The sequence below is a fragment of the Portunus trituberculatus genome, chromosome 19 (genome assembly GCF_017591435.1).
Source record: "Portunus trituberculatus isolate SZX2019 chromosome 19, ASM1759143v1, whole genome shotgun sequence".
Classification (NCBI taxonomy): Eukaryota; Metazoa; Arthropoda; class Malacostraca; order Decapoda; family Portunidae; genus Portunus; species Portunus trituberculatus.
Genome location: NC_059273.1, coordinates 5,179,957 through 5,205,696, shown reverse-complemented (window position 1 = coordinate 5,205,696; position 25,740 = coordinate 5,179,957). Strand labels below are relative to the sequence as shown.

At 41.5% G+C, this 25,740-nt stretch overlaps 1 protein-coding gene across 1 annotated transcript in view; it reads left to right on the top strand.

The window, feature by feature from the left end:
• Positions 1-25,740, top strand: part of LOC123506322 (titin-like) — a 170,244-nt gene that overhangs the window by 128,622 nt on the left and 15,882 nt on the right. Inside the window, 9 exon segments of the mRNA XM_045258289.1 lie at positions 1,765-18,987; positions 18,990-19,709; positions 20,680-20,727; positions 21,945-22,073; positions 22,199-22,351; positions 22,510-22,682; positions 22,986-23,330; positions 24,236-24,403; positions 24,595-24,713. Coding sequence (XP_045114224.1) covers positions 1,765-18,987; positions 18,990-19,709; positions 20,680-20,727; positions 21,945-22,073; positions 22,199-22,351; positions 22,510-22,682; positions 22,986-23,330; positions 24,236-24,403; positions 24,595-24,713 — 19,078 coding nt within the window.

Below are 25,740 nucleotides of genomic sequence, written 5' to 3'. Positions count from 1 at the left end.
TATGGACTTGGACAAATACATCGTATTACAATAAATTAATATTACATTAACACTAAAATGCAATTCTTACTCTTGATTTTGATGAAAGTAGAATTCTTATTTTCATTCAACAATCTAAGAATCTAGGAAATGTGCAAAATGCTTCTTTGTCGAGGCTGTTGATTCAGAACCATCTTAACTTTTCCTCAATTCTTGTTTCTAATGGTCTCTGTGTCAGTCCTCACCTTCATATTTGTTCTTGCAACATGGATATCCACTTATCATTTGTCACACTTGAAATTCCCACAGAATGGTCTACATTTATCCCTGAATATCTGATCTCTTAAACATAGAGCCATTAAGGATAAGTATAGTACTCATAGAAATAATCTTGAAAAATGCTTATGGCAATGTATTTTCTTAGTTTAATCTGTGAGAGAATTCAGTCTTTTATATTCTACTTTACATTTGATTCATACTTATTATCTTTCTTTTAAGTGAGAATTAATGATTGGCTGTTTAATAGCTGAAATATCTGGAAGAGAAATTAAAGCTTCTAATTAAATTTAAAATTTCCATCAACAAGACTCTATCAATCAAACTTTATTGCTTTTGAGACACCTTATCTTTATTCCATTGCTATTGACATATGTTCAGAAAAGATGAATTGTATATCACTTGATTATCTAGAAATCTATATTTATATCTTACATAATATTTGGTTATTGTTCATGGATTGTAAACCATAAACTCTGTGTATTGTAAAGCACAGAGCTATCAGTATTGCCATGGCCATGCTGTTGCAACTGTCCCAAGAGCCTTCAGACAGTACCACTTTATTCCTTAAAAGACTGGTTTATCACTTAAAATTCATTCAACTCAACTTGCACAACACAGTGGGTGATGCTAAATGATGTTAAGAAAGGTACACACTATATGTTTACTAATGCATTCATACTAGAAGAAAAGGGATGAATATATGATTGTTGACTCCCTCCATAAGTCTTGTTGTTGGGCCTCAGAAACAATAAAATACAAGTATGATTAATTTTTAAATGAAAAGAGACACTAGTGCGTGAGCTCTCTCTGTCAGGGGCGTCAAGTAACATGTGGTCACATGAACTGACAAACACACATCAGCCCATCAGGCATCAGTAGCACAGGTGTGGAATGAGAGGATTTTAGAGTAGACAATAGTAAAGTTGATTAATTTAGCATGCAAGATAAATCTTAATATTCCCACCATTCATATTCCAGAGATGGAATCCAACACTCATCGTGATCAATCAGCAATTGAGAATGAAAAAATTGAAAGGTATCATGAGGAGATAGCACAATGTGGTAATGATGAGGTGTTCCTTGAAGAGCTCAAACCAATTCCTCAGATCATAAAATGTCAAGCCAAACTGTCTAAATTTGAATTTGAGAGAGTGAGTGTTTTAGAAACACTGACATTTGTGGGGCCATCACTGCCACACCCTGACTTGAGATCACGCACTATTCGAGTAGAGGAAGATAATGAGAGCGAGTGGAATGATCAGATTGATTTTGGTGAGAACATATGCACAAAAGAGGCACCAACATTACAGGCTCAGTCACACATATCTTCCTTCCCTGAACCTCAAATAAGGGATTCCTCAAATAAGATGGTAATCTCTTCAACAGCTGTCCAACCTGTTGTCCCTGTGTCTAGTGTCATCCAGGTTCATGTTCCCACACACCACCAACACATTACAATACAAGATCAAACTATAAACTCAATTATTCCTTCCATGATATCCACAGAAACAGAGTCTGAGGATATAACCAAAAAGCTCATGCGAACGCCATCCAGGGAGAGAAGTGAGACTGTTGAAATGTCACTGGAAGAAGCAACAGTTTTTGAAAAGCCAAAGCCTAAGAAAGAAAAGGCAAAGCAAACTGTTACTGAGGATGTCAAAGATTCACTAACTGTTACAGAAAATCGTCCCGAGGAACAAACAGGTCCATGGATACAAGGAGAAAAGATCCATTTGAAAAAGTCTATCAGTATTACTCCAGAGTTTGTGGCTTCACAGCCACTTCAGGTAACAGACACTGAAGTGGAGGATACTTGCATTTCTTTGACAACTGAGAAAGGAAAAGAAGCAAAGGCAACAATTAAAGAAGACTTGTTGGACTCAATTACTGTTACTGAAAAGATTGCAGAGGAACAATCAACACCATGGCACAAAGGTGAGAAAGTGCCTTTCAAGACAGAAAACATCAAACCTAACCTAGTCTCATCACAGCCACTCACAGTCACAGACACCAAGGTGGAGGACTCCTACTCTATTCTGAAACCAGAAAAGGGTGAAGAAGTGAAAGCAAGGGTTACTGAAGATCTAAGAATGTCTCTAACTGTGACAGAGAACATTACCCATGAAGAGCCAACACCATGGCAAAAGGGAGAGAAGGTTCCCTTCAAAACTCAGAGCATTAAGCCTGATTTTGTCTCATCACAGCCACTCACAGTTATAGACACCAAGGTGGAAGATTCATTCTCAATTCTGAAGCCAGAAAAGGGTGAAGAGGTGAAGGCAAGAGTTACTGAGGACCTGAGGACTTCTCTGACAGTAACAGAGAACATTGCCCATGAGGAGCCAACACCCTGGAAGAGGGGAGAGAAGGTACCCTTCAAAACACAAAGCATCAAACCAGATCTGGTCTCATCACAGCCACTCACAGTCACAGACACCAAGGTGGAAGACTCTTACAGTATTCTAAAGACAGAGAAGGGTGAAGAAGTAGTAGCTAAGGTTACTGAAGATCTAAGAACTTCTCTGACAGTAACAGAGAATGTGGCCCATGAGGAGCCAACACCCTGGAAAGAAGGTGAGAAGGTGCCCTTCAAGACACAGAGTATTCAACCAGATTTTGTCTCATCACAGCCACTCACAGTGACAGACACCAAGGTGGAAGACTCATACAGCATTCTGAAGCCAGACAAGGGTGAAGAGGTGAAGGCAAAGGTTACTGAGGATCTGAGAACTTCCCTGACTGTGACAGAAAACATTACCCATGAACAACCAACTCCATGGAAAGAAGGTGAGAAGGTGCCCTTCAAAACTCAGAGTATCAAGCCTGATTTTGTGTCTTCACAGCCACTCACAGTGACAGACACCAAGGTGGAAGACTCATACAGTATTCTAAAGCCAGACAAGGGTGAAGAAGTGACAGCTAAGGTTACTGAAGATCTAAGAACTTCCCTGACTGTGACAGAGAACATTACCCATGAACAGCCAACTCCATGGAAAGAAGGTGAGAAGGTGCCCTTCAAAACTCAGAGTATCAAGCCTGATTTTGTGTCTTCACAGCCACTCACAGTCACAGACACCAAGGTGGAAGACTCATACTCTATTCTGAAAACAGAGAAAGGTGAAGAGGTGCAAGCTAAGGTTACTGAGGATCTAAGAACTTCTCTGACAGTAACAGAGAACATTGCCCATGAGGAGCCAACACCCTGGCGCAAAGGTGAAAAGGTTCCGTTCAAGACACATAACATTCAGCCTGATTTTGTCTCATCACAACCACTCACAGTGACGGACACCAAGGTGGAGGACTCCTACTCTATTCTGAAGCCAGACAAGGGTGAAGAGGTAAAGGCACGAGTTACTGAGGATCTAAGAACTTCTCTGACTGTGACAGAGAACATTTCCCATGAAGAGCCAACACCATGGAAAGAGGGAGAGAAGGTGCCCTTCAAAACTCAGAGCATCAAGCCTGATTTTGTGTCATCACAGCCACTCACAGTTACAGACACTAAGGTGGAAGACTCATATAGTATTTTGAAGACAGAGAAAGGTGAAGAAATGACAGCTAAGGTTACTGAAGATCTGAGGTCTTCACTCACCATAACAGAAAATATTGCCCATGAGGAGCCAACACCCTGGAAAGAAGGTGAAAAGGTGCCCTTCAAGACACAGAGTATTCAACCAGATTTTGTCTCATCACAGCCACTCACAGTGACAGACACCAAGGTGGAAGACTCATACAGCATTCTGAAGCCAGACAAGGGTGAAGAGGTGAAGGCAAAGGTTACTGAGGATCTGAGAACTTCCCTGACTGTGACAGAAAACATTACCCATGAACAACCAACTCCATGGAAAGAAGGTGAGAAGGTGCCCTTCAAAACTCAGAGTATCAAGCCTGATTTTGTGTCTTCACAGCCACTCACAGTCACAGACACTAAGGTGGAAGACTCATACAGTATACTGAAGCCAGAAAAGGCTGAAGAGGTGAAGGCAAAGGTTACTGAGGATCTGAGAACTTCTCTGACTGTGACAGAGAACATTGCACAAGAGGAGCCTACTCCATGGAAGGAGGGAGAGAAGGTGCCCTTCAAGACACGAACCATTCAACCTGACTTTGTGTCATCACAGCCACTCACAGTCACAGACACTAAAGTGGAAGATTCATATGCTATTCTAAAAACAGAGAAAGGTGAAGAAGTAAAGGCAAAGGTCACTGAAGATCTTCGAGCTTCTCTCACTGTGACTGAGAATATTGCACAAGAAGAGCCAGCTCCTTGGCGTGAAGGTCACAAAGTGCCCTTCAAAACACAGACCATCAAACCAAATGTGGTTCCCTCTTTGTCTTTACAGGTCACAGATACAAACTTAGCAGATTCTTGTGGAACCTTCCAAGAGGATGAAACTGAAAAGGTCCAAGCAAATGTCACAGAAGACTTACAGGATTCCCTTGTGATAACTGAGAGGCTTCCAGAAGAGCAGCCAGCACCTCTGAAGCGACCTGCAAGGGCAACTGCAGACTGTGCTGAAGAACAAGTCATTGTTATGGAACATGACTCCTTCTCAGTCTCAGAGGTTTACTTGAAGGAAGGAAGTACTCAGTTTGAGCCTGAAAAGATACATACTCAGGAGGCTGTTGGCAGAGTTGAGCCTCTACAAGCCATAACAACACTTGACCACAGGACCGAAGAATCTACAGCTGATTTATCAGATTTCTTGAAAACTACACATAAAGCCAAGCTCTTAGGCCAAGATGCTCAGCACACATTGGAGGTTACTGAACAAATGGCTCATGAGACCATTGAAGAGCTTAAGAAAGCAGATAGAAAGTATCAGAACCTGAAGTGTGGTGTTGAGGGGCAAAGTGTTGCACTCACAGAAGAGGTGTTGGTCCATGATGCAGAGGATCAGTACCAGTCAAAGGCTCCAAAGTCAGCAGTCACTAAACAGACAACTGTTAGGAAAGAAGCAGAAGCAGTAATGATTGCTGAGACAAAGCCAGAGGAAGGCACAAAACCATGGGAAAAAGTGAGCGAAACCTTTGAAAAAGCCAAGCCACATGTACAAGAGCACAGGCACATTCATGTGTCTGAGACCTTCAAGGCTGATAAAGAAGATGTTTTCACTCAGCCAACTGCTTTGCAACAACAAGGAAAGCTATCACAGGAGCAACCCCTGCAGCCGCTAACTGTTCATGGCCATGATGTGCAGGAAGATGCCGCCACCTGGAAGTCTCACATTGATCAAGAGCAAACTGCCAGAACCTCCATGATGGAGAGCATGCCACTTAGCATCCTTGAGACTCAGCAGCATGATACATATAAAGAATACAAATCAGACAAACTAGTAATGGTTCATGCAACTCAGACTGATGACAAGAGAGAAGCACTTGCTGTGTCTGAAGTGAAGGCAGAGTCTCCCATACGTGAGTTGACTAAGCCAAAATTGACAGAAGAACGTGCTGAAGTTATTCACTCTAAGAACACTTCTATTGTTATTTCATCTTCACAAGTCCAAGAAAGTGAAGCTCCTCTGAAGATCAAGCGACCCAAGGAGGAGTTTGCTGAGGGAATAGACATGAATACTTTCCATCCAATTGCAGTTTCAGACACAGAAGTTCAGCTGCCAGTTGATGAACTAAGTAAGCCAGAGCTTCTTACTAGTAAAGCTAAATCTAGTTTTATTCCACAAAAGGCTCTTGAAATTCTAGAGTCTCAAACTCATCAGAAAGAGAAGGACTTCCAGCCTGCTAAGACAGCAGATGTAAAGTTGGAAGGAACATTGGAATGTAGTGAATACTCCGTTGAAGTTAAAGAAGTTAAGGCTCAGTCCCCACTCAGGGACTTGAAAGAAAGCAAACCTTCCTCAGACATGGCCAGTGCCTCAATTATCCCACAGAAGTCTGTACGAGTCTCTGAAGTTTCAGTCAACTTCAAAGAGGAAGAATTCAAAGAAATTCCAAGATTCTCTCATGTTGCAAGTCTAGAGCAACTCCCAGGTCATGAAGCCTTACACATAACACAGAGCACAATTCAAGACAGCACACAAGATTTCATACCTGAAGCACCTCTGGAAGAGATTGCTTCAATTGACTTGAGGGGCTATCATGCCACAGCTGTAACTGAAATTGAGACTGCACAGGTGGAGGAAGACTACAGTCCAGACAAGCTGCCATTGATCACTGCCAAGACTGATATGGTAGAGGGCATGCCATCTGCTGTCATTCAGGAGGTCTGTGCTGCCTCATCTGTCAAAGACTTGCCTGTTCCAGAAAAGCCTCAGTCCAGAGAAGCAACAACAGGATTTGAGGAAAAGAAGGCAGTGTCAATACAGGAGACAGATACTCATGAGAAGGAAAGTGTATTTACCGAATCAAAACCTACTCCATTGCAGCTCAAGTCAAAAATAAATGGAGGACTGGAACCACTTCTTGTGACAGAGATAGAGAGTGAAGAGGCAATTGGAAAGATGCTGGAGAAGCCTGCACCTGCTATGGAGAATGCTAAGGTAGAGCTTACACAGGCAACAAAAGTGGCTCTATCATCTGGCATTGTAACGAATGAACGAGAAGGAGTGTACAAAGAAGAAAAGCCTGAAGCTCAACTGGCAGAAGGCAGTATCAGTACAGGAGAAGCCGTCACTGTCTCAGAAGTCCAGCCACATTCTTCTACAGCAGAATTTATACCTGCTCCCAAGCCTAAGACTGAAGAAGGAACAGGTTCACTGGTTTCCACAAGAACTGCCACTGTATCAGAAGTCATACTGCATGAAAGGGAAGGAATACATGAACCTAGTAAACTCCCCACAGTGTCCCTTGCAAGCCAAACAGAAGCACCAAACATTCCATTGGTTGTGCAGGAAACATGCATAGCTTCCAGTGTGTCAGAGTTGGCAGCAGACAAAGTTCAGCCCTCAGAATCTGCATCAGTGTCCCTCTTTGCCCACAAGATTGCCTCATCTTGTGATGTGGGAATCAATGAAAAGGAAGGTATCTATGTACAAGAAAAACCAGTAGAAGATCTTGCTAAAGTGGAGTTTGAAAGTGCAAAGGCACCTCTCCAAATTAGTGAAACACGATCTGAGTCTCCCATAAAAGACCTTCAAGAACAGAAACCAGTTGAGTCGCAAGTCAAGCCATTCTTCATCCCTCAAACAGCTGTGTCTGTAATTGAGACAGAAACCAAGGATAAGGAAGGAATACTCGAACTAGAAAAACCAGGAACTGTCTCATTGCAATCTGATATGATACAGCCACTGCAACCTCTCACTGTATCTGAGGTAACAGCAGACTCAAGCACACACACTCTCACCTTGGAAGAATTGAAGGAAGAGCAAGCCAACCCCAGCCATGAGCTTCACAGTGCTGCCTCAATTAGTGAAGCCATGGTGCATCACAAAGAAGAAGAGTATGAAGGGGAGAAGACAATTTCCATTGTTCCCAAGGAGTTCCAGACACCTGGGTTCTGGTCTTTGCTCATTACAGAGACACAAACCGAAGATCCCATTACTAAACGCTTTGAAAGGCAAGCGCCAAGAAGCAGAGCCAGACCTGATGTTATTCCTCAGGATACAGTTCAAGTGCAAGAAGTTCAAATACATGAATCTGAAAACACCTTTGATACTGTTGCCCCAGAACCATCGAAAATTAAAGCAGCCGCTCGAGTGTCTGGTCACGTTGTGGCAATCTCTACTAATGTTGAACCTGAAGACAGCCTACAGAAATTGGCTGATAGTGAAGTGATTGAGAAGAAAACTGCAACCCTCACTCTGAACACACAGCAAGCCACAGAGGTGTTGCAACATGACGTTAGTGAAGCTGGAAACATCTTGTCTGAAAAGAAAGAGGAAGGTAAAACAGCTGTTCCAAGTGTCGAAGAAATGCAGTCAGTGTCAGTGTCAGAAATTAGTTCAGAAATAAAGGAAGAATCTTATGTTAGTGAAAAACCGTTTGTACACAATGTAAAAGCCAAACCAGTGATCACTCCCATGCATTTGGCCAACGTTGTCCATCCCGAGGTTGGTGAACAGGAGGGTAGTGTTTCTACACTAGATGTTTCAGGTACCACTCACGCTAAACTTAATTTCACACCGCACATTTCTACACAAGTCACTCAACAACATCCTGACATACTTCCAGGCATAATAAAACCTGAACAACACATTCTGGCTACAGGTAAGATTGTACTGGAACAGGCTACACATGTCTCAGGATCTCAGGAAGTTGTCGTTGAAACTGTGACAGAAGAAAAGGCTATTAAGCTGCCAAAAGCAGAAACAGCTAAATCGGTATTACCTGAACAGGAGTCCATTTCAATTGAAGAAGTATCAGTTAAGGAAGCCCCTGGATCTGTGGATGAATCAAGACCAAAGAGAGTTACAGCTACATCAGTTATTGCTCCTCTTGAGTCCCTAACCATTCAAGAAGTATCAATCAAGGAAGCGCCTGGAGATATCAAGGAAGCTAAGCCTAAAACTGAGCAGGCAATATCTGTATTTTCTCCTCAAGAATCTATTTCTGTTCACGAAGTTTCTGTTAAGGAGACTTCAGGCTCAATGAAAGACTTGAAACCCAAGACTGAACAGGCTACCTCGATATTCTCAACTCTTGAATCTTTCTCAGTTCAAGAAGTTGCAGTTAAGGAAGCACCACAGGATATATCTGAAAAGAAGCCTAAGTCAGAGGTGGCTACATCAATTCTTTCACAGTATGAATCGATTTTTGTTCAAGAGGTATCAGTGAAGGAAGCACCCGGCACCATGATGGATGCCAAGCCCAAGGAGGAGCAGGCTGTATCAGTTATAGCACCACTTGAGTCAATTACTGTACAAGAAATTTCAGTAAAAGAAGAACCATCTGATATTTCTGAAAAGAAACCAAAGACAGACAAAGCAATTTCTATCTTATCTGAACAAGAGCCCATCTTTGTACAAGAGGTCACAGTGAAGGAATCTCATGGTGATATGAAGGACAGGAAGCCAAAGACAGAACAGGCCACTTCCATTGTTTCTCCCCATGAATCCATCACTGTACAAGAGGTCACAGTCAAGGAAACTTCTAGAGACATTAGTGAGAAGAAACCCAAGTCTGAGAAGGCAACATCTATCTTCTCAGAACAGGAATCCATCTCTGTTGCTGAGGTGTCAGTAAAGGAGGCTCCTGGAACCATGAAGGATGCCAAGCCCAAGACTGAACAAGCCACTTTGGGCATTGCTCCACACGAATCAGTCACAGTGGAGGAAGTGTCCATCAAGGAAGCTCCCTCTGACTTCAGTGAACGTAAACCCAAAAAGGAACAGGCTACTTCTATTTTCTCTCAACAGGAGTCCATTTCTGTTCAGGAAGTATCAGTCAAAGAGGCTCCAGGCACCATGGAGCAAGCCAAGCCCAAGACAGAACAAGCCACTTCCATCATTTCTCCTCACGAATCTATCACTGTACAAGAGGTCACCGTGAAGGAAACTTCTGGAGATATATCTGAAAAGAAACCAAAGACAGATAAAGCGACTTCTATCTTATCTGAACAAGAGCCCATCTTTGTACAAGAGGTCACAGTGAAGGAATCTCATGGTGATATGAAGGACAGGAAGCCAAAAACAGAACAGGCCACTTCTATTGTTTCTCCTCATGAATCCATCACTGTACAAGAGGTCACAGTCAAGGAAACTTCAGGGGACATTGCAGAGAAGAAGCCTAAAACAGACAAAGCAACTTCCATTCTGTCTGAACAGGAATCAATTTCTGTACAAGAGGTCACAGTGAAGGAATCTCATGGTGACATGAAGGACAGAAAGCCAAAGACAGAACAGGCCACTTCCATTGTTTCTCCCCATGAATCCATCACTGTACAAGAGGTCACAGTCAAGGAAACTTCTGGAGACATTAGCGAGAAGAAACCCAAGTCTGAGAAGGCAACATCTATCTTCTCAGAACAGGAATCCATTTCTGTTGCTGAGGTGTCAGTAAAGGAGGCTCCTGGAACCATGAAGGATGCCAAGCCCAAGACTGAACAAGCCACTTTGGGTATTGCTCCACACGAATCAGTCACAGTGGAGGAAGTGTCCATCAAGGAAGCTCCCTCTGACTTCAGTGAATGTAAACCCAAAAAGCAACAGGCTACTTCAATTTTGTCAGAACAAGAATCCATTTTTGTTCAGGAAGTATCAGTCAAAGAGGCTCCAGGCACCATGGAGCAAGCCAAGCCAAAGACAGAACAAGCCACTTCCATCATTTCTCCTCACGAATCCATCACTGTACAAGAGGTCACCGTGAAGGAAACTTCTGGAGACATTAGTGAGAAGAAACCAAAGACAGACAAAGCAACTTCTATCTTATCTGAACAAGAGCCCATCTTTGTACAAGAGGTCACGGTGAAGGAATCTCATGGTGATATGAAGGACAGGAAGCCAAAAACAGAACAGGCCACTTCTATTGTTTCTCCTCATGAATCCATCACTGTACAAGAGGTCACAGTCAAGGAAACTTCAGGGGACATTGCAGAGAAGAAGCCTAAAACAGACAAGGCAACTTCCATTCTGTCTGAACAAGAGCCCATATTTGTACAAGAGGTCACAGTGAAGGAATCTCATGGTGACATGAAAGACAGGAAGCCCAAGACAGAACAGGCTACTTCCATTGTTTCTCCTCATGAATCCATCACTGTACAAGAGGTCACCGTGAAGGAAACATCTGGAGACATATCTGAAAAGAAACCAAAGACAGACAAAGCCACCTCCGTTTTATCTGAACAAGAGTCCATCTTTGTACAAGAGGTCACAGTCAAGGAGGCTCATGGTGATGTCAAAGACAGCCAGCCAAAGACTGAACAAGCCATTTCAATCATTTCTCCTCATGTATCAGTGACTGTACAAGAAGTTACTGTCAAAGAAACTCCTGGAGAGGTTGCTGAGAGAAAACCAAAGAAAGAGAAGGCAACTTCCATTCTGTCTGAACAGGAATCAATTTCTGTACAAGAGGTCACAGTGAAGGAATCTCATGGTGACATGAAGGACAGGAAGCCCAAGACAGAACAGGCCACTTCCATTGTTTCTCCCCATGAATCCATCACTGTACAAGAGGTCACAGTCAAGGAAACTTCTGGAGACATTAGTGAGAAGAAACCCAAGTCTGAGAAGGCAACATCTATCTTCTCAGAACAAGAATCCATTTCTGTTGCTGAGGTGTCAGTAAAGGAGGCTCCTGGAACCATGGAGCAAGCCAAGCCCAAGACTGAACAAGCCACTTCCATTATTTCTCCTCATGAATCCATCACTGTACAAGAGGTCACTGTGAAGGAAAGCTCAGGAGATATATCTGAAAAGAAACCAAAGACAGACAAAGCAACTTCTATTCTGTCTGAACAAGAGTCAATCACTGTACAAGAGGTGACAGTAAAGGAGGCTCATGGTGACATAGAAGAGGCCAAACCAAAGACAGAGCAAGCAACATCAATTATTGCTCCTCATGTATCTGTTAACGTACAAGAAGTTACAGTTAAGGAAACCTCAGGAGAGGTTGTTGATAAGAAACCAAAGACAGACAAGGCAACTTCCATTCTGTCTGAACAGGAATCAATTTCTGTACAAGAGGTCACAGTGAAGGAATCTCATGGTGACATGAAGGACAGGAAGCCAAAGACAGAACAGGCCACTTCCATTGTTTCTCCCCATGAATCCATCACTGTACAAGAGGTCACAGTCAAGGAAACTTCTGGAGACATTAGCGAGAAGAAACCAAAGGAGGAGACAGCAGAATCTATCCTTTCAGAACAGGAATCAATTTCTGTCCAAGAAATTTTGGTCAAGGAAGCTCCATCCAATCTGGCTGACCAGAAGCTGAAAACTGAAAAGGCAACTTCTATTTGGTCTGAACAAGAATCTATTTCGGTTCAGGAGGTATCTGTCAAAGAAGCTCCTGGTACAGTGAAGGAGAAAAAGCCCAAGACTGAGCAAGCCACATCAATTCTGTCAGAACAGGAATCAATCTCTGTGGAGGAGGTATCTGTAAAGGAAGCACCTGGCTCACTGAAAGATCTGAAGCTCACCACTGAGCAAGCCACCACTTCCATAGCACCTCATGAATCAGTTACTGTGGAGGAGGTTACTGTCAAGGAGGAGCCAGAAGAAATCAAAGACAAGAAGCCCAAGACAGAGAAGGCTACATCAATATGGTCTGAACAAGAGTCTATTGCTGTCCAGGAGGTCTCAGTGAAAGAAGCTCCTGAAGACATTGCTGACCATAAGCCAAAGACAGAAAAGGCAACTTCCATTTGGTCTGAACAAAAGTCAATATCTGTACAGGAGGTGTCAGTAAAGGAGGCTCCTGGTGAAGTAAAGGATATCAAGCCCAAGACTGAGCAAGCCACTTCAATCATCTCCCCACACGAATCACTCACAGTGGAGGAAGTGTCCATCAAGGAAGCTCCTTCTGACTTCAGTGAACGTAAACCTAAAAAGGAACAAGCAACTTCAATCTTGTCAGAGCAGGAGTCCATTTCTGTTCAGGAAGTATCAGTCAAGGAAGCTCCTGGCACCATGGAGCAAGCCAAGCCAAAGACAGAACAAGCCACTTCCATCATTTCTCCTCATGAATCCATCACTGTACAAGAGGTCACTGTGAAGGAAAGCTCTGGAGACATTAGTGAGAAGAAACCAAAGACAGACAAAGCAACCTCTATTCTGTCTGAACAAGAGTCCATCTCTGTACAAGAGGTGACAGTCAAGGAGGCTCATGGTGACATAGAAGAGGCCAAGCCAAAAACAGAGCAAGCCACTTCCATCATATCTCCTCATGAATCTCTAAATGTAGAAGAAGTTACAGTTAAAGAAACTCCTGGTGATTTTGATGACACTAAACCCAAAACAGAACAAGCCATGTCCAAAATTTCTCCTTTCGAGTCTCTTACTGTACACGAGGTTACAGTCAAGGAGACTTCTGGAGACATTACAGAAAAGAAACCCCAAACAGAAAAAGCTACATCCATTCTCTCAGAACAAGAATCCATATCTGTACACCAGGTATCAGTTAAAGAATCTCACGGTGACATGAAGGACAGAAAAACCAAGACTGAACAGGCCACATTCACTGTCTCTCCACATGAGTCTCTCACAATTCAGGAGGTTACAGCTAAAGAAACCTTTGCAGACATCACTGAACATAAACCCAAATCAGACAAAGCTACATCTATCTTATCTGAACAAGAATCAATTTCTATTGCAGAGGTGTCAGTAAAGGAGGCTCCTGCAACTATGAAGGATGCCAAACCCAAGACTGAACAGGCTATCTCAGTAATTACCCCTCATGAGTCTCTTTCAGTGCAGGTAGTATCAGTCAAAGAATCTCCTTCTGAATTGAGTGAGCATAAACCTAAGTCAGAGAAAGCTACTTCCATTTGGTCAGAGCAGGAGTCTATTTCTGTTCAGGAGGTATCAGTCAAGGAAGCTCCAGGTACCATGGAGCAAGCCAAGCCCAGGACAGAACAGGCCACTTCCATCATTTCTCCTCTTGAATCCATCACTGTACAAGAGGTTACAGTGAAGGAAACTTCAGGAGACATTAGCGAAAAGAAACCCAAGTCTGAGAAGGCAACATCTATCTTCTCAGAACAGGAATCCATTTCTGTTGCTGAGGTGTCAGTAAAGGAGGCTCCTGGAACCATGGAGCAAGCCAAGCCCAAGACTGAACAAGCCACTTCAGTCATCTCTCCACATGAATCAGTCACAGTGGAGGAAGTGTCCATCAAGGAAGCTCCCTCTGATTTCAGTGAGTATAAACCTAAAACAGAACAGGCTACTTCTATTTTCTCTCAACAGGAGTCCATTTCTGTTCAGGAAGTATCAGTCAAGGAGGCTCCAGGTACCATGGAGCAAGCCAAGCCCAAGACAGAACAAGCCACTTCCATCATTTCTCCTCATGAATCCATCACTGTACAAGAGGTCACCGTGAAGGAAACTTCAGGAGACATTAGTGAGAAGAAACCAAAGACAGACAAAGCAACTTCTATTCTCTCTGAACAAGAGTCCATCACTGTTGAAGAAGTTTCAGTTAAAGAAGCTCCTGGTGACATGAAGGACAGGAAGCCAAAGACAGAACAGGCCACTTCCATTGTTTCTCCCCATGAATCCATCACTGTACAAGAGGTCACAGTCAAGGAAACTTCTGGAGACATTAGCGAGAAGAAACCAAAGGAGGAGACAGCAATATCTATCCTTTCAGAACAGGAATCAATTTCTGTCCAAGAAATTTTGGTCAAGGAAGCTCCATTCGATCTGGCTGACCAGAAGCTGAAAACTGAAAAGGCAACTTCTCTCTGGTCTGAACAGGAATCTGTTTCAGTTCAGGAAGTATCTGTCAAAGAAGCTCCTGGTACAGTGAAGGAGGATAAGCCCAAGACTGAGCAAGCCACATCAATTCTGTCAGAACAGGAATCAATCTCTGTGGAGGAGGTATCTGTAAAGGAAGCACCTGGCTCACTGAAAGATCTGAAGCTCACCACTGAGCAAGCCACCACTTCCATAGCACCTCATGAATCAGTTACTGTGGAGGAGGTTACTGTCAAGGAGGAGCCAGAAGAAATCAAAGACAAGAAGCCCAAGACAGAGAAGGCTACATCAATATGGTCTGAACAAGAGTCTATTGCTGTCCAGGAGGTCTCAGTGAAAGAAGCTCCTGAAGACATTGCTGACCATAAGCCAAAGACAGAAAAGGCCATACCAACTGTATCTCCTCATGAACCATTATCCATTGAGGAAGTTTCAGTAAAAGATGCTCCTGAAGACCTTCCAGATAAAAAACCAAAGTCTGAACAGGCTGTGTCAGTGTTCCCTGAACAGGAATCTATTTCTGTTGAAGAAGTTTTGGTAAAGGGCATTTCAGGAACATTAGAGGACCTCAAGCTGCAGATAGAGAAAGCTACCTCAATGTTTGCACCTCACCAATCAGTCACCATTGAAGAAGTGGCAGTGAAGGAATCACATGAAGATATAGAAGAAAAGAAACCAAAGACAGAAAAAGCCAGGTCAATCTGGTCACCACGAGACTCTATATCTGTTGAAGAAATTAATGTCAAGGAATTACCTGGAGACATCAAAGAACAAAAACCAAAAACAGAGACAGCAAAACCAATTGTCAGTCCACAGGAATCATTCTCAGTGAGTGAGGTACAAGTTGAAGACCAAACACAAGAAATGCCTACTCCAAAACAAAAGGAAGAAACTGCAGTTGTTACCATTCCACGACGAAAAGATTCCCTGCAAGTATTTGAAATATCTACAGAACTTGCCCCAGATTCATTCACAGAAGCTAAAGCTAAGGAAGACACAGCTAAGGTGACAGTGACAGAGGAGCTTCTTCGAGCTGACCAGGAAGATGTCATAGTGCTAAAGGGTCCATCAAAGGAAAAGAAGATTGTACAAGTGGTTGAGGAAGATGAGGTAGATAAGAAGGAAAAGATAGAGGAAGAAGTCATAATTAAAGAAGCTGAGGAGGAAGTTATAGAAGTGATTGAACCCAAAAAGGTTACTGAAGAGATTAGTGAAGAAATTACAATTAAGAAGAAACCAAAGAAGAAGAAGCCAGAAGAGGTGGAAGAAGTGAAGGAGGAAGTTGTTAAACTAAAACCCAAGAAGAAGAAGGAACCTGAAGAAGTTAAAGAAGAACCACAAGAACAGGTGGTTGAAGAGATCAGTGAAGAGGTTCAGATAAAGTTGAAACCCAAGAAGAAGAAGTCCATTGTTGAGGAAGTTATATCAGAGGAGACTATCACAGTGGAGGAAGTTAAGGAGAAGTCTCCAGAACAAGAAGAAACTGTGGTCCTCAAGAAGCCAAAGAAAAAGGCTCCCAAAAAGGAAGAGCCAGAAGAGGAGGTCATCATTAAGAAGGCTGAGGAAGAGGTGATAGAAATTATTGAACCCAAGAAGGTCACCGAAGAAATTACCGAGGAAGTGACAATCATGAAGAAACCCAAGAAGAAGAAGTCCATTGTGGAGGAAGTTATTTCAGAGGAGATTGTCACTGTGAAGGAGGAGGAAGTTAAGGAGAAGTCGCCAGAACAAGAGGAAACTGTGGTCATCAAAAAGAAGCCCAAGAAGAAGAAGGAACCTGAGGAAGAGATTTCACAAGAGGTAACTATAAAGAAGCCTAAGAAGAAGAAGCTTGAGGAGCCTAAGGAAGCAGTTGTTGAGGAGGTTACTGAAGAAGTAACAATAAAGAAGAAGCCAAAGAAGAAGCCTGAGCCAGAGAAGGAAGAGGTTACTGAAGAAGTGATTGTAAAGAAGAGGCCAAAAGAGGAGGAAGAAGTGAAAATGGAAGTTATAGAGGAGACTGTCACTGTAGAGGAAGTTAAGGAGAAGTCTCCAGAACAAGAAGAAACTGTGGTCCTCAAGAAGCCAAAGAAGAAGGCTCCTAAAAAGGAAGAACCAGAGGAGGAGGTCATAATTAAGAAGGCTGAGGAAGAGGTGATAGAAATTATTGAGCCCAAGAAGGTCACCGAAGAGATTAGCGAGGAAGTGACAATCATGAAGAAACCAAAGAAAAAGAAGCCTGAAGAGCCAGAAGAAGTGAAAGAAGAAGTTGTCAAGCTGAAGCCCAAGAAAAAGAAGAAGGAGCCTGAGGAAGTTGTAGAGGAGGTGACACTGCACAAAGAAGAACCAGAAGAACAGGTGGTTGAGGAGATCAGTGAAGAGGTTCAGATAAAGTTGAAACCCAAGAAGAAGAAGTCCATTGTTGAGGAAGTTATATCAGAGGAGACTGTCACAGTGGAGGAAGTTAAGGAGAAGTCTCCAGAACAAGAAGAAACTGTGGTCCTCAAAAAGCCAAAGAAAAAGGCTCCCAAAAAGGAAGAGCCAGAAGAGGAGGTCATCATTAAGAAGGCTGAGGAAGAGGTGATAGAAATTATTGAGCCCAAGAAGGTCACCGAAGAAATTACCGAGGAAGTGACAATCATGAAGAAACCCAAGAAGAAGAAGTCCATTGTGGAGGAAGTTATTTCAGAGGAGACTGTCACTGTGAAGGAGGAGGAAGTTAAGGAGAAGTCGCCAGAACAAGAGGAAACTGTGGTCATCAAAAAGAAGCCCAAGAAGAAGAAGGAACCTGAGGAAGAGATCTCACAAGAGGTAACTATAAAGAAGCCGAAGAAGAAGAAGCTTGAGGAGCCTAAGGAAGCAGTTGTTGAGGAGGTTACTGAAGAAGTAACAATAAAGAAGAAGCCAAAGAAGAAGCCTGAGCCAGAGAAGGAAGAGGTTACTGAAGAAGTGGTCATTAAAAAGAAACCAGATGAACCAGAAGAAGTGACAGAAGAAGTTATCAAATTGAAACCAAAGAAGAAGAAGAAGGAGCCTGAGGAAGTTGCTGAGGAAGTAATAATACGCAAGGAGGAACCAGAAGAACAGGTGGTTGAGGAAATCAGTGAAGAGGTTCAGATCAAGTTGAAACCCAAGAAGAAGTCTATTGTTGAGGAAGTTATTTCAGAGGAGACTGTCACAGTGAAGGAGGAGGAAGTTAAGGAGAAGTCTCCAGAACAAGAGGAAACTGTGGTCTTGAAGAAGCCCAAGAAAAAGATTCCCAAAAAGGAAGAACCAGAGGAAGAGGTTGTACTTAAGAAGCCTGAGGAGCCTAAGGAAGAAAAGGAGGAGCCCACAGAGCAAATTACACTTAAGAAACCAAAGAAGAAGAAGTCTGAAGAAGTTGCTGAGGAGGTAACAATACGCAAGGAGGAACCAGAGGAGCAAGTGATTGAGGAGATCAGTGAAGAGGTTCAGATCAAACTGAAACCGAAAAAGAAGAAGTCCATTGTGGAGGAAGTTATTTCAGAGGAGACTGTCACTGTGAAAGAGGAGGAAGTTAAGGAGAAGTCTCCAGAACAAGAGGAAACTGTGGTCATCAAAAAGAAGCCCAAGAAGAAGAAGGAACCTGAGGAAGAGATTTCACAAGAGGTAACTATAAAGAAGCCTAAGAAGAAGAAGCTTGAGGAGCCTAAGGAAGCTGTTGTTGAGGAGGTTACTGAAGAAGTAACAATAAAGAAGAAGCCAAAGAAGAAGCCTGAGCCAGAGAAGGAAGAGGTTACTGAAGAAGTGGTCATTAAGAAAAAGCCAGAAGAACCAGAAGAAGTGACAGAAGAAGTTATCAAATTGAAACCAAAGAAGAAGAAGGAAGAGGTAGTTGAGGAAGTCACAGAGGAAGTAACAATACGTAGAGAAGAACCAGAGGAACAGGTGGTTGAGGAAATCAGTGAAGAGGTTCAGATCAAGTTGAAACCAAAGAAGAAGAAATCCATTGTCACTGAGGAAGTTGTATCAGAAGAGACTGTAATAGTGAAGAAAGATGAAGTTGAGGAGAAATCTCCAGAGCCAGAAGAAACAGTTGTTATAAAGAAGAAGCCCAAGAAGAAGATTTCCAAAAAGGAGGAAACTGTAGAAGAAGAAGTTATTATCAAGAGGCCTGAAGAACCCAAAGATGAGAAAGAGGAGCCCACAGAACAAATCACTATCAAGAAACCCAAGAAGAAGAAGCCAGAGGAACCTAAGGAAGAGGTGACAGAAGTGACCATCAAGGAGAAATCACCTGAACCAACAGTACAAGAGGAAGTGACAGAACAGGTTAGCATTAAGATGAAACCAAAGAAGAAGAAGCCAATTGTGGTTGAAGAAGAGGTTGAAGAAGCATTCACATTGAGAAAGCCAAGGGAAGAAGAAGAACAGCCAGAAGAAGAAGCACCTAGCCAAGTAAGTGAAACTGTCACTCTCAAGAGAAGCCAAAGCCAAAGCCAAAGGAAAGGCATGAGATTTCAGAGGAAGTGGAGATAAAGATTAAACCAGCAGAAGACTTCAAGAGGGAGGAAACAACTGAAGAGGTGCAAATTAAGATGAAGAGGCCAAAGAAGAAATATTCTGTTGTGGAAGAAACCTTTGACTCAGAAATGACACTCCCAGCTGAAGAGGAACCTGAACCTGGTGTTATCATTGAAGAAATAGATGAACTAACTGTGATCAAGAAGGTGTTTAAAGATGGGGTTGAAGTGCCTGAGGAGGAAACTATCAAGATTAAGAAGAAGAAGCCAAAGAAGGTGACTGAAGAGGGTGAGGAGAAGGTTACTATCAAGAAGAAGGTAACCAAAGAACCAGAGGAAGAGCCCAAGTCACCAGAGGAGGTCCAAGAAGTGTTCCAAATCAAGCGTCCCAAGAAGAAGAAGCCGGCGTACAAGGTAGAGGAAGAGGAGGAGGAGGAGACGGGTGTGACCATTACAAGGAGGCCCGAGCCTGTTGAGGAAGAAGAGGTGGTCTCAGAAGTCTTCAAGATCAAACCCAAGAGGCCAAAGGAAGAGGAAGAACCAAGTGACGAGGGTGAAACTCAGTTTACATTTGACCTCACAAAGAAAAGGTATGAGAAGCATGAGGTGGAGGAAATTGAAACCACCCACAAGGTGAAGCCTCCACCTGTACCCAAAGAGCCGCCGGTCTTCACTCAAGGTTAGCAAAACTTGGAAGGGTTTCGTCGCTTCTAATATACTCACCTCGGTATTATTTGGTTCTTTACTTTGGTTACTATTATTTCTAATTTGTTATAGGCTTTATTTCCATTATTCGCTAACCATATGTAACATGCGTAATGACTTTGTATTCTTAATGTATGCATTATTTTTCTCTGTTTTAAGTCATATTAGTAGATGTGTGGGGTGACAATTTGAAAACATTACTTGTCCGAGGCAGTGAAAACCAAGGAAAGTAATACACTGTGTCATCCTCACACATCTACCTTCACCTCTACAGTCAGCTTCATTTCAAAGCTGACACCTTCCTTATTTTATATTACATTTTGGGGATAAGTGGCTTTGGGATATGGTTCGGCTTGTGACTGAAAGGCTGCAGGGTTTTGGTGGGAGAGGTGGTACTCTCTCTCTTGTACCCCTAGCCAGCACTCAGTCAATTTATTTGCTTTTCTTCTCTTTGTTTTTTGTTTTATTTTATATCTATTCCAGCATGGTGCTTCTGCCTTTATAGTTATGTTGCATTTGTTCTATTTCTATTTTCTAGTGTTTATTGCTGTCATTCATTATTATTAGTATAACTGCTGTTATTATCATTAGTACTACTACTGTTATTATTATTATTATTATTATTATTATTATTATTATTATTATTATTATTGTTATTGCCATTATTATTTCTGCTTTCGCACTAATTTCTCTCTATTTTTTTAGCATTAATATTTAATGAAATTCTTTTCAGGTAATAGATTTGGATAAAGTATATAGTTGCAAAGTGCATATTGCACAAGAGTATATTTTCTTATTATTCTTGTATGATAAAATGGTTAATGAATATTCTACATGTCATGTCTCATAAAAGGTAGACTATCTTTAACAAAGGAGATGCATATGATGTAAAACTACACTGAACACAACATACAGTGTGTTCACATTCATCTCACACTTTGCAGAGGACGTCCAAATGCACATAAAGGTGCCAGCACAATCACCAACAGAAGGTAAACACACACATGGGTACAGCCTAACAGCATTCATGGTTTACTATTGACATGCTAATACTCACCCAACATAACCTGAGGACCCAACATAACCTGAATGGGCCACACACTTTTATGTGTCTCTTATTATTTTAGTTTTATTCTTTTCTTTTCTGTTTCCAGAGCAACTTTTTTTGTAATATTTTAACTCAAAGTGCTGATGAAGTTAAATTGTTGCACACAGCAAACATCTCTTAGATTTGATTGAATCAAACTTTCATTGTGAATATTAAATAAGATCAGAAAAATTATTATGTAAATTAAATTTCCACAATTTTTATCCTAAATTTTCTTACAAGATGTAATCATTATCAAAAGATTTTTCCATCTGGATGTTCCTCTATAGTAGACTACATCTTTATTGTTGTCCTAGAGAGTGTAACACAAATCTCATCATGATAAACAAAAAACAGAATACCTCATGTGCAAAGTTTATGGAACATTGAATCACTAACTGTCATCAAGACACAAACAGCCAAATTTTCAGACAGATGATTGAAGAAGTGACAAATATTGAAAGTCACTTTGATATCCCCCACAATGCTGTTCAGGCTTGCATACCATACATTGATAAGTTGATACAATCTCTCTCATTACTGAAATGCTATACTTTCTGTAAGATAGCAAAACTGACAGCACAAACTTATTATTTATTTTTCATGCTTTTCTCATATAAAAACATTTGTTTGTTACATACTGAGCTACTTACACAATAACATCTCTTATCTATTCCATTGCCATGAAACATACATATATCAATGTCATGGCAAACTGACTGAAATAAATTCAGATGCTGTCTACATGTTTTATTGTCAATATGTAGAAGAAAAGGATGCTTGAGAAGCTAATTATATAGCTCAAATAAAATATTAGATGTAATTGGAATATACTACAGTAATGATATGGGTCTCCTACATGAAAGGATTCTCAGGAAAGAAATTATCAAAAACAATGATGGCATCTGATGACTTCTCAAACATCTTATAATTAATAGATCACTAAACTAACTTGCTTCATTTTATTTGGTCAAACTGAGTGTCAACTCTTCAGTAAGTTTTATGTTCTCCACTACTGTGATGGCAGCCACCAAGATCTTCCTTCTCTCTCCAATCGAGTGCCCATGCACTTGTTGGCTTGTGAATTGAATTATGGGATGACACATACCTTACTTTTTCCAGTACTGGAAATCCCACCACCTCTCTCAGTCAAGCCTGGCGACCAGCTGAGGGCAACTGCCACCTACATCGCAGACAACACGCAGGAGAATGCCATGCACCTTGTGGAGGGAGAGAGGGTGTATGTGCAAGGTTAGTCAGTAAGCAAAGTTTTATGTAAAGTCACCACCATTATGACTGCTCTGTTAAATATTTTGTTGTGGTATGCATATAATGTAGTCATCCACCACACAGCTCTGATTGTTTGTGTGTTACAGAAATGACTAACAGCGACTGGTGGTTTGTCAAGAAGCACCTCACGCTGGAGGAAGGTTACGTGCCAGCCAAGCTGCTGGCTGAGGAAGTGTCCTACACCCACTATGTCGAGAAGAAGATTGAGGAAAAGGCCAACAAACTCCCAGTCTTTGACAGTATGTGTTGTGTTCTTGTAATGCATGTATAAGCATTTCAATTCTTCTTTTACCTAGGAATATTATAATTTAACCCCAAGATGAACCACAGTTCTCCACACTAGTTACATTTAAAAGTAATGCAACATTTAACACACCATAAATTTTTTTCCTTGTAGAACTGAAGAAGGGACAGAAATCTGAGTTGCCCAAGATGGTGACCAAGCTGGAGCCAATCACTGTGGTGGATGGACAGGAAGCTCAGTTTGTGTGCAAGATCAAGGGTACTCCTCGCCCCACTGTCACCTGGTTCAGACAGACAGCCATCATCAAACCATCTGAGGAATTCCAGGTAATGTAGGCTTTAATTCTGCACCAAGAACAATTCTAATTAATCCTTAATGCCACCATGTTGAGCAGTTGTTTTAGAGATGATGCATCTACAAATAAGATACATACGATCCAGATACTTTGAGGTGATGGATAAGGAATATATATTGCTGAATTCTACAAGTTAACATTTTCTTGTCTATCTGTCCTCTCTTAAATTTTATCATAATATGAGAAAACATTATCTTCATATGTAATATAACAAAATATTACCTTCTTGCATCATTTGTGAATGAATACTAAGTGTGGTTATTTGTATTTGCAGGTGTTCTATTCTGACGATAACACAGCAACATTGGTGGTGAAGGAAGTCTTCCCTGAGGATGCCGGCATGTTCACTTGTGTTGCCAAGAACCAGGCTGGCTATATCACATCCTCAGCTGAACTTGTAGTAGAGGGACCAATCAGCGACCATGGCTCAGACTCCATGATTGCCTCACGCCGCAGCCTCAGCAGGGAGTCCTCTGTGTGTGACATCATGGAGGGCATTCCACCAACCTTCGCCAACAAGCCCACAGTAAAGACAGTTGAGGAAGGAACACAGCTGGAGTTGGACGTTCGCCTTGTTGCCATTCCTGAACCTGATATTGTATGGAAGAAGGATGGACAGGTGAGATCAATAGCAAAAAATAAACATAAGCTCACTAAAGTTCTTAAAATTGTCGCTGTGATGTGTGTAACTGTATGTAAAGTGTGTAATTGTATATAGGAAGGATGGACAGGTGAGATCTCAAATGCACAAAAAGAGTGCTAAGCTTAGATCATTTAAGGTTGTTATTCTAGTATATTTAACAAAAGACTTGACATATCAGTGTTAGAAGTGGAATGTAGAAATTTTTAATTGTTGCTTAATTTAAGACCATAGCAGTACAAGGCCAGAGTGCAGCACTCACTGCTATCATTGCCTTGTTAGCTGTGGCATGATGCATAAACCAGTGATGTCATAACTTTATCCTTTCATAAATTGAATGTATGGAGTTTTAACTCATCACTGTGATATGAGTATGTTACTTAATTGATCCAGTGTTTAGTGGAAAATTAGCAACTGATTCTTCTTATACATCTAAAACTTAGTATCTTAATCTAGTAAACTTGGGAGGTAGTGGCATAGTGGATAAGGTGGTGAGCGTGGGATCGGGCAGACGTCCACACGTAGGTTCGAATCCCACCATGTACAACCTTAAACACTTTGCCATTTGTTGAATGGTTTAAAGTTACCTACATGTCAGCATGATACCCAGGTTCTAGGTGGTTACACCAAAGATGCACTTGGGTGGTAATATGGGCCCTAAAATGGGTATCACTATAAATAAAATTGCCTGTGCCACTAATGGGCGGAAGTTTAGCAGCACTTCCCACATATACTCTTCAAATATCCCTACAGGCACTATAGGCCATAATGTAAAAAAAAAAAGAAAAGGAAAAAAAAGAAACCAGCCACTGTATTTTTGCTTAATTTTTCATACAAATCACTGTATAGGTACAAATATAGTTACTATTGCCATCTTTCCACAGGTTGTTCGTGAGTCACCAAGAATCCGTCTAGTGAAACAGAAGGATGTTCATGCATACCGTTCTATCATCATCATCAAGGGAGCCAAGAAAGAGGATGAAGGTCTCTATGAGATCACTGTCAAGAACCGTGAAGGAGAGGCCAAGAACCACATCACCCTCAGAGTTACGGTCAGTGTTCACAGCCTGCAACATGCATTACAGTACTGGAAGAATGTAGAGAAGTCTAGTTTGTCTGTAGGTTTATCTCATTTAGAAATACCGAAGAGAAAAGTAATGTACATGTATAGGGCTCATATTTCCAATCAGATCATAGCTTGCATCAAGCTTTGCATCCTTCTAATACTCACTTCCTCTTGTAGGCTCCTGAAGTTCCTGAGTTTGAGGACAGGTACCCAGACCAGACAGTGGAGTCTGAGGGAACTATCCGCCTGGTGGCCAAGATACACGGCATCCCATCACCAGATGTCACGTGGAGCAGGTGAGATGATCAGCCACTGTCTGTTTCCTCTGTCTCCCTTCTCACCTGGAGGACTTCAGAGCTCAACCTTAGGCCATCACCTTTGTGTTGTTTTCTTGTGGTTGACATGTGCTTTATTTTCTTTTTAATGGCTAATATCTTTAGTAGCTTTTATATCTTTTTTTTTTTATTTATTCAGTAGCCGTAAAGTTTTTTTTCTCACACAATTATGCAGACTCATTGACTTTGTTAATACATTCATTGCTTGCAGTTATATTTGATTTAAAAACTCTGACTTATTTTATTTTGCTTTTTTTATTGAATGCTCTTAAACAATGTATTTGCTTAACTCCTTAACCCTTTCACTAAATTTGTCGTATCACAAAATACTCTGAATATGTTACCTTCCCCAAAGTTATGTGACTTGTTAACCCACTGCTTGTGCTCACTTGGCCACCTGTCCTGCTGCTGCTGCAGGAATGGCAAGAAGCTCAAGGAGGGGAAGAATGTGGTCATGACTTATCAAGATGAATTGGCTGTACTTGAAATTCGCAACGTGCAGCCCAAAGAAGATTCTGGGAAATATGTTTGCACAGCTACTAACAAAGTTGGCAAGGCTTCGCACTCAGCTAATATTACAGTTGGGGCAGAGTTTGTGTAAGTATGAATCTTGGAACTCTTCTCATTCCTAGTGAGGGAAAACCAGTTTAAATTGTTTTGGGTTTTCTCACTTAGTTTGAAAATTTTGCCTAATATTTTCTTCTCTCATCAGTGATATGTGAATGTAAGGAGGAGGAGAATGGACATGAAGTGGTACAATTTACATGTTCACTGATTCATTTTTGCTTTTTTTCTTTGGACTAAATTCCTGTCATGTATGCTGTCATACATACATAAATAACATTTATATTTTTGTTGCTGTACCTATGATATGTTATATTCATAAATTTTCTTGTCTTTCTATCATAGGCAGAGTTAATCAATGTATTTTTTATACAATGACTAATTCTTAATGAGCACATGCATTGCTATGAATGTTTTTATTTTT